At 46.9% G+C, this 13,729-nt stretch overlaps 1 protein-coding gene across 1 annotated transcript; it reads right to left on the bottom strand.

The window, feature by feature from the left end:
* Positions 1-493: 493 nt before the first annotated feature.
* LOC146813314 (olfactory receptor 5M5-like) lies at positions 494-1,450 on the bottom strand. The gene has a single exon (XM_085615378.1). It carries the CDS (start codon positions 1,448-1,450, stop codon positions 494-496), a length of 957 nt encoding a protein of 318 aa, XP_085471504.1.
* Positions 1,451-13,729: the final 12,279 nt, after the last annotated feature.

Below are 13,729 nucleotides of genomic sequence, written 5' to 3'. Positions count from 1 at the left end.
ATGAATGGAAAATGAATTACAACTGCCCTAGAAAAGGGTTCTTTTCAGGAACATTTTTTATAAGCTTTTTTATAAGCTTTGCAACATCAAGAGTGCTCCAAATCTCTTCTCATGTTTGCGAAATTTTGACATGATGTAAGGTACTGCTTTCTTGTGGTCTAAATGTACTCAAATCCTAGGAGACTGTTCTCCGTCCATGCCACTGTGTCTTGCAACAACTCAAGTGCAGCAAGACATGTACCTGTACATGTACATGTATAGGTTTATTTCTCCTCGTTTTTACCTCTTTCTATGTGCGCTGCATTCTGAAACCCACAAAGAGAGAAACGCCTCCCAGGATTGTTTTTGTGGAGGAAAAAGTCCCTTCCGGCACAAACGAAATCCTGCAGACAACCCAGGCACCCTTGCAAGGTGACTTGCTGTGCTGCCCTATGTCATATCCCACTAAATGAAGGTCTCTGTCATTAATGGTAAAGCAGTCGTCCTCACCACATTACTTCTGAGTAATTTCCACTCCTACTTTCCGCATTTCCTTCTGGCATTTTGCCAGCGTATCCCTGAGGTCCTTGTTCTTCAGACTGTAAATCAGGGGGTTGAATAGCGGGACAACGGCACAGTACAAGAGGGCGAAGATCTTGTTCTGGCTCAGGGAGTACATCGAGGGGGGCCGCAAGTACATGATGATCAGAGATCCATAGAAGAGAGTCACTACAGACAAGTGAGAGGCGCAAGTGGAGAAGGCCTTCGATCTGCCCTCCACAGACTGAATCCCCAGGATCGCCGAGATGATGTAGACGTAGGAGATGAGGATAGGAAGTAAGGAGAACATCCCTACCACCGCCCCGATGGCATAGATGAGCGTCTCAATGCTGCGCGTGCTGGTGCAGGAGATCTTCATTAGGGCCGTGATGTCACAGAAGAAGTGGTTGATCTGGTGAGACCCACAGAAAGACAGTGCAGAGGTCATGACTGTGTGTGGTATCGGCTCCATGAAGCTGAACATCAGAGTTCCAGCTGAGAGTTGGGAACACACCGCTTTGCTCATGATGGCTGTATAGCGCAAAGGGCTGCAGATGGCAACATACCGATCGTAAGCCATGACTGTGAGGAGGAGGAACTCTGCGCACACCATGGCCATGAAGAAGTATAGCTGAATGAGGCATTCGTTCATCGAGATTTGGGGGTTCTGTCCAAAAAAGTTGACTAGCATTTTTGGGAAGATGGTCGTGGTGAAGGTAGCATCGATGCACGACAGGTTGGCAAGGAAAAAAAACATGGGAGTGTGCAGGTGAGAATCATGGCAAATCAACGCCAAAATAAGAAGATTCCCTCCCAGAGTGATGAGGTAAATCAGTAGAAAAACAGCAAAGAGGGGGCCTTGCAGGGAGGGAAAATCAGAAAACCCAACAATAAAAAATTCAGTCGTTGAGGTCCTATTGTCTATTTTCATTTTTAGAATATGAAATCTGGTGTCTGCAGATCTTCAAAATGTGACCTCAGAAGGTGTCATCGGTGGGTTGGTGCTGATGTGCTGTCATACAGGGCACCCTTGGTGTGTCATTGGTGGTGTCTCTAGAGCAGTTGGCACCATATGAAGGTATCTGGCCTGAGCTCCACATAGATCAGGACACTGGCTGCACTCCGTGGAGCTCTGTGACTGAAACCAGTTCGGAACGTTTGCAGGGCTGTGCAGGTGATCAGAAGGGTTTGAGCTATGCCTTGGTTATTTTAAGGGACAGTGTGTCTGAACTGTGTGCATTCATTCAGGCTGTGAACCTCGACAGGACTGCAATGGCTAGAGTTAAAGCTCAATGGTTAAAAAAATTCGCAGAATCAGGATCCGAAAAATTGTAGATTTCCGGAGATGCGTGGACTGGTTGCCTCAGTTTCTCTTGACAATATCTCAGTGGGGTGAGAAATAACCTAAAGAGATGGAGACAGGTTGCAATTTGAGCGCTCATTAATTGCTATGTTGTACAGACACAAACATGTTACTTCTTCCTAAAAACAAAATGTAATGCGTAAATTGTGTATGTTTTTAGTCTGGGCATAATGAAACTGACATTCCAGCTATACATTTCTCTAAAATCTCATCCACTTTGCAGAAGGCGTGCATGAGGTAACCCTGGCCATTGCAGAGAGAATGTCCGCCTCCCTCTTCAGCTGCGAAAGAGCAAGACGCAACCATTACAATGCATATGTATGCTTTTATTACATATGAATATATTTCATAAATGAACACTAATACTGCAGATGGCTCTGTGTTAAGATCGCTTCTGGTCTGCTAAACATGAAAAGGAAAGCAGGGCATGACTTCAAGTCATCACTTTAAGAAGCTATGTCTTTTCCTTGTAAGATTATGTCTTGTGAGGGTCTCTGCTCTTCTCTCTGAATGCCAGTCTAGGGTACAGTGCAGGGTTACACGCCCAGCAGCCCAAATCTGGGACTCTAGACTAGCGATAAAACATAATGATTCTGAGTTCCACTCTCGATCCAGAGGGGAAACAAGACCTCAGGGCGAACTAACTTGGAAGTCAGAGAACTCGTGAAAGGTGTAGTTACTCTGGATTAAGGGAACACCCGAGCATGTCGGTTAGAAAGGTAAAAAAAATTCCCCAGTAGGATTTAACTTTAGGGCAGTAAAATATGAGGTGTGCCAGATCTCCCTTCTCGCTATTACAGTTCCAGCATAGGTCATTTGTGTTTATGCCCAGTTTTGCCAGACGAGCGGGAGTCCAGTGTAGTTTGTGTAAAATCCACGACAGACCCAATGTCTCAAAGAGATAGAGACCTACTTGACCTTTTGCTAACTGCCGGGATCAAATTGATTCTAAACAAGTGGAAGGACACATCCAAGGCATCGTTCAAAGGGTGGCTCAACTGGGTAACATACTTTAGAGGGGAAGACGCAATGTCCCTACGAGACTCACCGTAGAGACAGCCTAACAGAGGGATGTGGACATCTATGGATAAGTACCTAGGCCCATATGAACCCCCCTGAAGAAGGCGAGACTGACACCTGCCGCCTAGCTTCTAGAACAATCCACCAAGCTCCCTCTCTGTGCTCCTATACACTTACCGCAGATCAGGCATCTTTGCACCTCCTACATACCCGAGACCCCTTATTAGAACAGAAGGGGAAGGCAGACTATAAAGAAAATAGAGGGAAGTGGAAGGTAGTGTAGATCTTAGAAATCACAGATTTTGTGCATGTTCTATGTTTTTGTATGACTAAATGTTTAGTTTTGTGTGCTTATGTTTTGTGCTCCTTTTTTATGCAAAAATGTCAATAAAAATCTTTGAAATGGAGAAGTCAGAGAACTCGGTGAAGCAGCCACAGCTGCTGGGCTGGGTGAGGAAGAGAGGGCAGGACAGCCCCATATCGATTCAGAAAGGGGCCTGCTGCCCTCCCTTGCATGGAAGACTTTAGGCCCTTGCACCGCGCACACAGCCTTGCACGCTTCAGTGATCTCGTGCAAACAATTATGCTAAGACAACTTTGATTGTGTGCTGTGCAGTACAGTAGATATGTAAAGTTTGCAGAAAAATAACTTTTCTCAAAGGTTACGCCTGCCTCAAGGAGGTGTTAATTTGTTGTACAAAGCCATGTTTACATATGTCAGTAAATAGGACATTGTCTCAAATTCCGTTGGGTGATTGCACGGGAATGCCCACGTGCCAGCCATAAGACACACACCCCCTTGACACGAAGTAGTGCAAAACAGTGCAAAGGGCATCTTTGCTTTAGGTGAGGGCTCCTCTCTAGTGGAGTGTAAATCCCAAATCTACACTTTGAACCAGTTTTGTTGACACTGCATTGGCACAACGTGTTGATGATGCTGCCCCCCAAATCCCTGTCACAGACGACTAAATGTAATGCCAAAGAGCCCACGAGGACTCTGAGAAAGGAGTCCAAGGTGACGAGAGTCCATGCTTGGGAGAGGAGTTTGAAAAGGACATCACTTTGCTGCCTACCTGTCTGTGCACCTAAATTAAAATAAATGTATATGGCTTACCAAAATCTGCCCACTGGATGGTTAATTAAAAAACAAATATAACGAGGAGTGAAAATTAATCAAACAATATATGAGCCACACATCTTAATGAGTGTACATTTTCAGAATGATTGGCAGAGGCAGGTTTTACCTGCATTCTCTTTAACTTTAGGAGAAATGATAAGAAAGGAACCCTTTGTGGGATATTGTGAACAATCTAGGAAGGGTGCAAGTTGCTGCACGGATTCATGGGTGATACATATGGCTCTTCCTGTGACCACAAATGGTGGAGAGTTTGAGGAAAATCACCATAACATGCATTGCATCGGTCCGGTCATCTTTGCTGCAACAATTCCAAGCCCAGAACAGGCCCCTGGAGATGAAGCGGCCCCGGGAACCAGCTTCTTTCACCCATGTGTAGCAGAGAGTAACAGGAGCTGGGCATCTGCCCATGACAGAGACAGGCCGTGAATGGCTTCCTTAATCTCGATAAAATACCAGTCTAAAAGCCTCCAGACACTCATCAGCCCTGGCCATTCCTGTGTTATGGAGTCCGGCATGACATGATGGCTGCGCGCGTCTGTATAACTTTAAATGGCTTATTTACCCAGGTAAAGGAAGGTGTCCCTGGTCACATCATTTTATCTTCAGATAAATAATTTAGCCTGGGGCTCCATCACAAGTAAAAGCGCGGTGCTCACGTAAACCAGTGCTACGACAATCTGTTAGATGGTGTAGACCTTGTATGTCCTGGTGTCCAACATAGGTCCAGGAATGCCAGCGACTTTGGGAAGCTTTCAATTTAGCCACATAGAATTTTGTGTATGTCCGAAAAATCTGTCAGGGACATGGATCACGCCCTCGTGGACCTATGTTGGACACCCCTGTTTTCATATGTGCTGCATGGTTGGGACAGCAGTCTGCAGGGTAGTAAAGCAAGCTGCCACCTCTGCACTCAGTGACTGAGGGTGAATCCTTCTTACTCTCTGGTGCTCTGGTAATTTATAGTTGCCACCGCGTATCACTCAGTCTGAATGATATTAACATTTCCCTCATGAAACTGTATAACGTTATGATATCTGCAAACATCTGGCATGGTAATTATGTAGGTGAAAGTATGGAAAGTGCTCAGTGTCTGGACCTTTTAGCGGTAGGTCACTTACCAGGAGACATTCGCAGATTCTGGGGCCACGCCCATCGCTGCAAATTAAAATGACGTCAGCAGCAAGCTCGGCACTGTCTGGGCTGCTGTGTAAGCGTCACTCACCTCCAGGGCAGCCCGTGGGCAGGGACCAGCGACGCACGACGGGTGCGGCCGCGAGGAGGGGTCGGGGCAGCGAGTTCACATCTCAGCTGAAGCCCGATACAGGGGAGTGGCTGCAGGGGGTGTTACACCCTCCCAACAAATGTACTCTTTGATAAATGGTTGGGAACAGGAGGTTTCAGCGGAGTATGATAAGGTGCCCGGGATTGTTAAAAACTCTCTCATAGAAACGCAGAAAGACGTGTATTCTCGTCGCTGTTTTAAAGGTCTTACAACATGGTTCTTTTACAAAATACTGTTTGAAGCACCTCTCGCAACGCGCACTCCTCTCTCTTTTATATTACGCTAGGGTGAGTGTCGGACATTCTGAAGCAGCCCCCATCCCCCCACCCCTCCACCCCCCCCCCCAAGTCTTACCGACCAAGCTAGGCCCCTGGTCAGATACCAGGGGGAGACTCACGGATTAGAGCAGGCGGGACTCTTTCCTGGAGTAAGCACGGATATCACTCTATTCAGCAGGTCACTCCCGGCCAGTGGCACCCACTGAAGTCAGCGCGCGCGGCCCACCTCTATATATGATGAGGGTACCCTCTAGGGCACGGCCCTGACGTCACTCTGGCTTCACCTTCACAGACGAGCACAGCTGCGCTTCTGGCGGAACAGTCTAAACTCCGCGGGGTGGTGTCTCTGGGGTGTCAAAGTCTGGCACCAATGTCCCCACGAAGAGAACTCATTCCTCACGTGGTTTCAGTCGCCCAGCTGCTGCCTGGCGTCCGGGCATCAACCGGGGGTATCTGTGAGTGGTGCCCAGTAAGGCTCGGGCGAGTATGTGCAAAAAAAGTTAAACAATTACTTTTATAGGAAATCAGTTTTAAAATGCCTTAAACTCAACACGCAGCACTATTGTATAAAAGTACTTTATTAATTTACAATTATCCGCGCACCTGTCATTCTTAGCATAGTGCCACTTAGTAACCAGTTTTGGTCGCTTCCCCATGACCTCTACACTGCATCTGTGGAGGAGTGACGGTTTGGTACCCAAGCCTCGAGCCATCATATAGATCCCATCCAGGCATGGCATGTTCTATAGTCATCGATAACCCTATCACAAGGGCCGGATTCGAGAGTCTGATCACAGCGTCATTGACAGTGGCGTAACGAAACTTGAGGAGGCCCCCCTGCAAGTTACATGGAGGGGGCCCCCCATGCTCCGGACCACAGTGCCGGAGGGGGGCACCTGGAGCTCCGGGGACCCCCCTGCACCACGGGGACTATCATTACGCCACTTACCCATAGGGAATCTGTATCTGTATATGATAATCTGATGTGACACACCTCAAATCAAACCAGCTTCCCCAGAAGAATGGGCATGTAACAGTAGAAGACATGTATTAAAGAAAGGTCCTAAAACAGCAAAAAACGCAAAATGCAGGATGCTTCTTTGCATGCCAACCTAGGACAGTACCTAAAAACTTTATCAGAATTTCACAAAAGGGTAAAGTTACTAGTTGATCCAGTGTCACAAAGCACACGATGCACCTGTAGTGTATACAGATCATTTTTTTCAGCGTCAATTGATGTAATAAAAGAAAACGCTTGGAATCGCTTAGGTTGTTACATCAAACATTAAAGGTGGAAAACTGCATTCCTGTTGACAAGGAGTGACCTTCCAAAAATGTATCGAAGGCCTGAGCCATCTTTAAACAAGCAGTATGCAATGCCGGCTGTAAGAGCGCTAGAGGACTTAAACAGGCTCAGGGGCACAGCTATCATTGGTGGAGCCGGTGCAGTGGAACTAGTGCCCAGGGTGGTGAGGGGCCCACTGCACTGTACAATGGCTGCATTTGACTACCCAATCTGTAAGCAGGAGGATGGTTTTCCTTACTTGCATTAGGGCCGTATGCACCCTTGCTACGCACTGACCACGTGTGTCATTTATGCGGCAGTTGGAATGAAATCTCCTGGCAGTTGCTTATCTATTTTCTTAATTGAGTCAAGTATTGGTATGCAGGATATTCAAAGATCCCAGAGTCGGCAGCTGATGAACTTCATGTTTTAACAAGACCGATTAATTACACCCATCTTTTAAAATGAAACCTAGACAAATAAATCTGAGCTGTATAACTATTCATTTTAAAAGCATTTAATTAGAGACGTGTTTTACAAACAAAAAACATAAAACAACTGGTCCTACAGAGCATGGTTGTTAGAACGTAATCTTCAAACTAACAAAAACTAGCGTCGCCCGACACGTGGGCTGTCTGCGTGCTTATTGCTGGAAACTGACACAATCAAATCATCAACAGAGCCTCTTTGATAAGTAAATCACTGTCTTCGTTGATGGTCCAAGCTGAACAGTTAGCGTACACACGACAGTGCTTAGTTTGTAAAATATTAAGCCCAGGAGCCCACACCCATTTCTCCCAGCTCCATCCACTTCCTCCACTGGCTACACCCACTTACTCTATTGGCTCCACCCACATCCTCAACTGGCACTGCTGAAAGCCAGATGTAATTACCCAATCTGAATTTCAGCAAAGGAGACCTCTAACTTTATAACCTGTACCATGCTGTTTACATCTAGCGCTTTGATGGCAGTTCATAGCTCACTGCGCTAGATCATGACTGTATCTTATTAATTGCACAGTAACATAAGGGTCTCTGTGACACAAGCAACATTCCACTGAGTTATCTTGGCACATTTATTGTTGCCTGAAAACTGTTGGATATACAAGGAACTCTGCAGCGCTTTAAAAGTGCTGCACTGCTATAAAAGTGGCCCCCCAGCCTTCCACTCTCCCGGTATGGCTTGAGCAGCCTTGATGTAGATCATGTATTAAGGACAGATGGAGGTCTGTGCTAAAGGGAACAAGGCAGTCTTTACATTAAGGGCAAGCAGCTCACTCTGTGTAGCAAAGAGTAGTCTGCCACCAATCGGTATTATGGAAAAGCAGCACAATGTGTGCAGTAAGGACACTTGACACCATCTCTGCATTGGAGGAAGGTGGGTGGCCTCTGTGTTAAGGGCAGGAAGCACATGCCCCTTTCCAAGGGCTCCTCTTATAACCCTCACTGTTCCACGGTGTCTCACACGCCATAGTCCTCTCTAACCACAAGGGCCTCGGGACCCTCGCTCGTCCACAGACCCAGACTTCTCCAATAACCTGCACCCCCACTCCCTGACAATGCAGCCCCAGAGACCCGGTTACTTTGATTTGCCCCTTTACAGCAGGCTACTGTGTCCGCCGTACCGACTGAAGCCTTGGCCCATTAAGCTCTCAATGGTCACAGGCACTTTGGAAACGTAATACAAGTACTGCATAGTCAAATCAATTGACACGGTTATACAGATATTGTTTAATTACAATCGGTAAAACAGTAAGTGCCAAGGCTCAAAGCTTTACTTAGAAGAGAATGGCCGGTGCTACTGAATGTCAGCGCGCAGAATGCCAAGTCTACCAGGGTGGGACTAGCCTACAGGACAAGTAGGTAGTGACCGATGGGCTGGTCAGACAGGTCAGTGTGGCCCATTTATTGTGACTGCTTGTGGAGTGTTTTATGGTTACCGGGCTGGATTTTTCCTGTTGATTTCCCTGGTATTGAAACAAACATTATCTGCAGCAAGCTCAAATCCATGCCAAATTACATAGGTTGAAAAGTACTTATATACATTTTTTTTACATGTTCAAAGGCTGAATATGAAGGCTTGAATCCACCGTATACCTTTTTAATCCACCCCCGAAACTCCCCCTACCACTTTTTCTCACTCTTGCAGGTTTCTTCTCCTCTCTGCTTTTTTCCCCTGGTCACAGTTTTTCTGTCTTGTTCCATTTTGATCTATCACAAAATCTTTCGATTTGCATGCAGGGCAGTCCACCTTAGGGAAAACAACATTTTAAAGCACAACGCATTTGATAGACTGTTACCTGAGGCACAATATATCCAACAGTCAGTGCTCCTCAATCAAGTTTAACAACCGGAGGCCCGGAAAGTCTGCACTTCTTACACTGGGTTTGCAAACAAAATGTGTTTAGTTTGTATCAGCCATGACTTTATACACAGATCTGTTGTTGCTGCGTTCTACCTATCTGCACAGCCAGAGTCAGGCTGCATGACATTTGGCTTCATTCAGCCACAGCCTCAGGAAGACTTGTGGTTCCGTGGCCAAGATTGACTGTTCTCCTCACACATCTCCATCTGGACCTGAGGCAGTAAAAGTTGGCCTTTGCTTTCTGCATGCTGAGGCTTTCAAGTGAGGTGACACGAAACCCCTGCAGCTTAGCGGGAAAAATAACATTTTAGCCTGGTATTAACCGTAGGGCTCTTTAACTAATATTTGAGGTTAATGACCTTGCAGTAGGATTCCGCCAATCCTATGTAATATGAGGTTACATATTATAGTCGTCACTTGAGGGCTCGTACCCTGATGAGGCACATATCAGTATTGAGTTTTTGTGACCACAGATGTAATACCAGACTGACTCCTTCCCAGCTCTTCTAGCCTTTCAGAGGCTTGTTGGGAAGGTGTCATTTCTCCAGGTGGGCGACTGCCTCTGGATGACAGAGGGGAACGCAGACAGAAAGGTGGGCCAGCGTAGAACATTACCAACAAAATAAGCGCACGTCTCTTTGATTCAACCTAAAGAGAGGGGGCGAAGAGCGACTTAAAACGGAGGGAGGGCCGAATAAATAATACATACAATGTGCAAAAAAAACTTCGTGACTGTCCAGGGAATTTCCAAGCGAATATACGGGGAGTCCTCACCTACTGCACAATGATGCGACATGCAACGTAGCATACATTTGACATTCCATACTTGCTTCGCCTCACAGTTCACAAACACTACTACTAGAATCATGTTACAAAATCGCTACTTACTGGGACTTCCTTTTAGTTTTAATTATTCTGAGGCCTTCTGCGAAACACGCTGCTTCCTTCATGTTATCGGTTAAAAAGAGCTGCGGCTGCGCAGTAGGCGTGGGCGGGCGTGGCGAAAATACTGATCCCATTGGTCCGACTCAGGACACACACATGCTGATTTGCCAAGTAGGGACAGAGCGGGCTAATAATATAGTTTGTAAGCGGTCATCATTGGAGCGCTTGATTGGAGTGACCTGTAATTTACAATGAGGCAGGGACCCTGGCAGTTTCTGAGTGTGTGCCTCATAAAGCGGGCTGGTGCAGCGTCCAAGTTGTAATAGTTTACACACAATCACGTGCGAGATCAGCTCTTCCCCGTTGAGACCCGAGTGAATTTAATGAGCAGCCAATCTAGAGTGTAGAGCCGGCTCTGAAAATGAAGTGTCGGTGCTACTTAGCACCGGAAACTACCGGCACCAATTAAGCATTGACATGCAGGAACTTTGAGCAGCCACAGAGTACTGTACTGAGAGGGCCCCCTGCTCGGGGCCCCCCCACACTACGGGGCTGCGGGGGCCTGTGTTACGCCCCTGATAAAACCTATATTAATATAACACAATTAATATAATTAATATAGCACACTAAAATTTAACACATCCTGTACACAAAATATATGTGTTAGAGAGGAGTGTGAATTAATGGTAAAAAAATAAATAAGTACAATACTCTTTCTGAAGGGTAACTTAAATCAAATATTCCCAGATTAAAACAAAAATATAAGCAAGAAAACTACAAGAAAATAAACTAGCTATGTTCAAATAATACCTTTTACTCTAGCCATGGTGGCTTTAAAAATAAACACGAACAAGATTGAGTCAAAATTCTGTGCTCAAGTGTTTAACAACATTAACATACAACACATCGTGCATACAAAATAACAACACTCATGTGTACCTGGTCAATAAACTAGGACTGTCGGAGGCAGTCGTTCCTTAAGAAGCACCAACTCCCTATTGCTAAAATCACAGAAGCTCAAGAGAAAGGAAACTTACAACCTGTCCTGCTCCGGCTTAGTCCCTATAATATGGAACACACCGCCACCCATAATCAGGACCAACCCCTCCACAACTTCCTTCAAAAAAGAAGTGAAAAGGCTTCTAATGAACAAATTTCTCCAATAACAACCCAGAGGAACGCAGCTGGACGATTCTCATGTAGATAACTCCGGATCATGCATCCACCTAACCGATGGTTACTTAGCAGTTTTCCTGTTCTTACTTATAACTGATTGCGTCTTATTTTATACGTATGACTTGTCTGCTTTTTTTTTTCACCGCTCTGATACCCTGACGGGTCAGAGAAAAAAAGAAACAGAAAAAAAAATCTGAAAAGTAACCACTAAATATTACCTGCATAACCTAATTTTATAAGTACGGAGCTATGGCCAAATAATACCTTTTATGCTAGCCATGCATGACCTCTTTAAAAATAAATATGAAGCACGGGTTCAGTCGAAATCAGGAATAGAGTTTTATTTAAAAGCACACAGGATCCACTCCAAAACAATCCCCATTGAAACGAATGGCTTTATTGGTTGATCCTAACTCTCACTTTGTTTCAATAAAATAAAAGGGGAACCCCAGTTAGAGTGACTCCCGAGACGTCCACTGGCCACATTACTAAGACACTGTCTGCCCTTAGCCCTTCTGAAGATTCTGCCTCTAGAACTCCAGCTTCCCCATCTGTCCCTGTTACATCCTTATGAAGCCTCCTGCTGCCTTCTTACCTGCATCACTCACAAGCGATAGTCTACAATCCCAGTATCTGCACTTGAGATGCTTGTGTGGTCCCACCTCAGACAACCCTGCAGCCTCCTTGTGATCTAGTTTAACCACTAACTTTGATACCCTGCTTCTTGCACACTCCCCTTGTCCTTTGTCCCCTTGCCGGTTTATCACTCATAATTTCGTCTGCTTCAAACCTGGGGTTTTATTTGCCTCTGTCCATGCATACCCCTGTCCCTTCCCCCAGAACCGCCAACACCCCACCATGCCACACTCCTGAGCTCCATGCCCTCTTACCCGGATCTTGCTGGTGCTCTCCTCCAGATCCCTGGTGTGGTGGTCTTGGCACGGGCACTGCAGGCACACCGGTCGCGACTCTTCCTGGCACCAGCGACTCTGTGGCAGTCCATGGTCTGGGCAGCTTGTCTCCTGCAGGGGTATCTGCGTGCCACCATGCACCTCCGGGGCAGGTGACACTTCACTCAGGGTGGAGAGCAGTGTACCCAAGGATAGTAACACTTTGCCAGGCACAGGTGGCACTGTTACCAGGGTGCGTAGAGATGTACCAGGTTTGGAAAATGCTACATTGAGGGTGGCGAGCTGATCCTGAAGGTTGGGAAGGGCGGAACCCTCATCAAGTGTCACCGTAAAAATGTCAGAGAGCCGATCCTTAGCAGGAAGTTGTTTCCCTTGCCGGGGGAGAGGGCCATCGCCCTTCTGAGATCCAAGGAACTCCTCTGGTGCCCCCATCTGTCTCACAGGAATACTCCCTATTGGAGGGTTCTGCACGGTCTCCATTCCCTTCAGCCTCTAGTCTAACCCACAGATGGGGTGAGGACAAAACAACTAAGGGTTCCGTCAGTGTCTGACGGAGCCTGAAGACCTCTTCCTGCCCACGAGAGCTGCCTTCAGCCTGGAAATAAGTCCCTAACCACAGGGTATTTGGAGAAGTGTCTCTGCCCCCTAAACATCTGTTCCTGCCCCCATGAGTGCTATTTCTACCCTGTTCACTCCTGAGAACCTGTCTTTCCCCAGAGGCCCTGTCCCTTGGAAATCGGTCTCTGCACCCCCTGGCTTTGTCCCTTCCCGTCTTAGATCTATCCCGGTCTCTTCATCCGTCTCGGCTTCAGCCAGATCGGGGCCTGCCCCCTTCAGAGCTGCCACTGCACCCCTAGCAGATCCATCCATTTGTGGTGTGGTCACGTAGCGCCCTCAGATCTGCCCCAATACCGCGTTAAAAATGTGTCCTTGCCTCTCCACCACCTTAGAATAAGGCCCGACCCCGTTTCACATCTGTCCTTGTATTTTAATTGCCATTGTGCGCATTTCAGATGCACCATGTACTACTGGGCTCTTTTCTGTAACACTGCATATCTGCCCTGTGGTACATCAGTATTACCCCTAGCACTCTCAAGTACTCCCCAATTTAATTCCATCCACTGTACTCGCTGCCCAGTGCCCCTTTAAACCTTACCCAATACACCTCGCCTCTTTTCACATCCAGACTCCCTTTGGGTTCCATAAGGTTCTTGAATCTCTTTCAGATCTGCGCATCTACCTCCTCTGATCTGCCCCTCTGCCACTTTAAATCCTCCCCGCTGCCTCTCCCAGCTCTACCCAGTTACCCACTTCAGACATGTACCTGTATCTTGTTCAGATATTCGGCTGCACCTTTAAAACCTGCCCTTTTATATTTCTTCCGCCTTACACCATCTCCCCCTGTGCCCCAACGCTGCTGCCCCCTCAGATTTGCCCTTGTGGCCCGGGTCCTGGCACCGACTCACCCCAGCAAAGATGTACCCCCGGCCCCCACAGCTCCACCTGT

Source organism: Triturus cristatus, chromosome 7, assembly GCF_964204655.1.
Source record: "Triturus cristatus chromosome 7, aTriCri1.1, whole genome shotgun sequence".
In the NCBI taxonomy this organism is placed as follows: Eukaryota; Metazoa; Chordata; class Amphibia; order Caudata; family Salamandridae; genus Triturus; species Triturus cristatus.
Note: the sequence above shows the minus strand (reverse complement) of the source record. Positions and strands in the feature narration are given on the sequence as shown.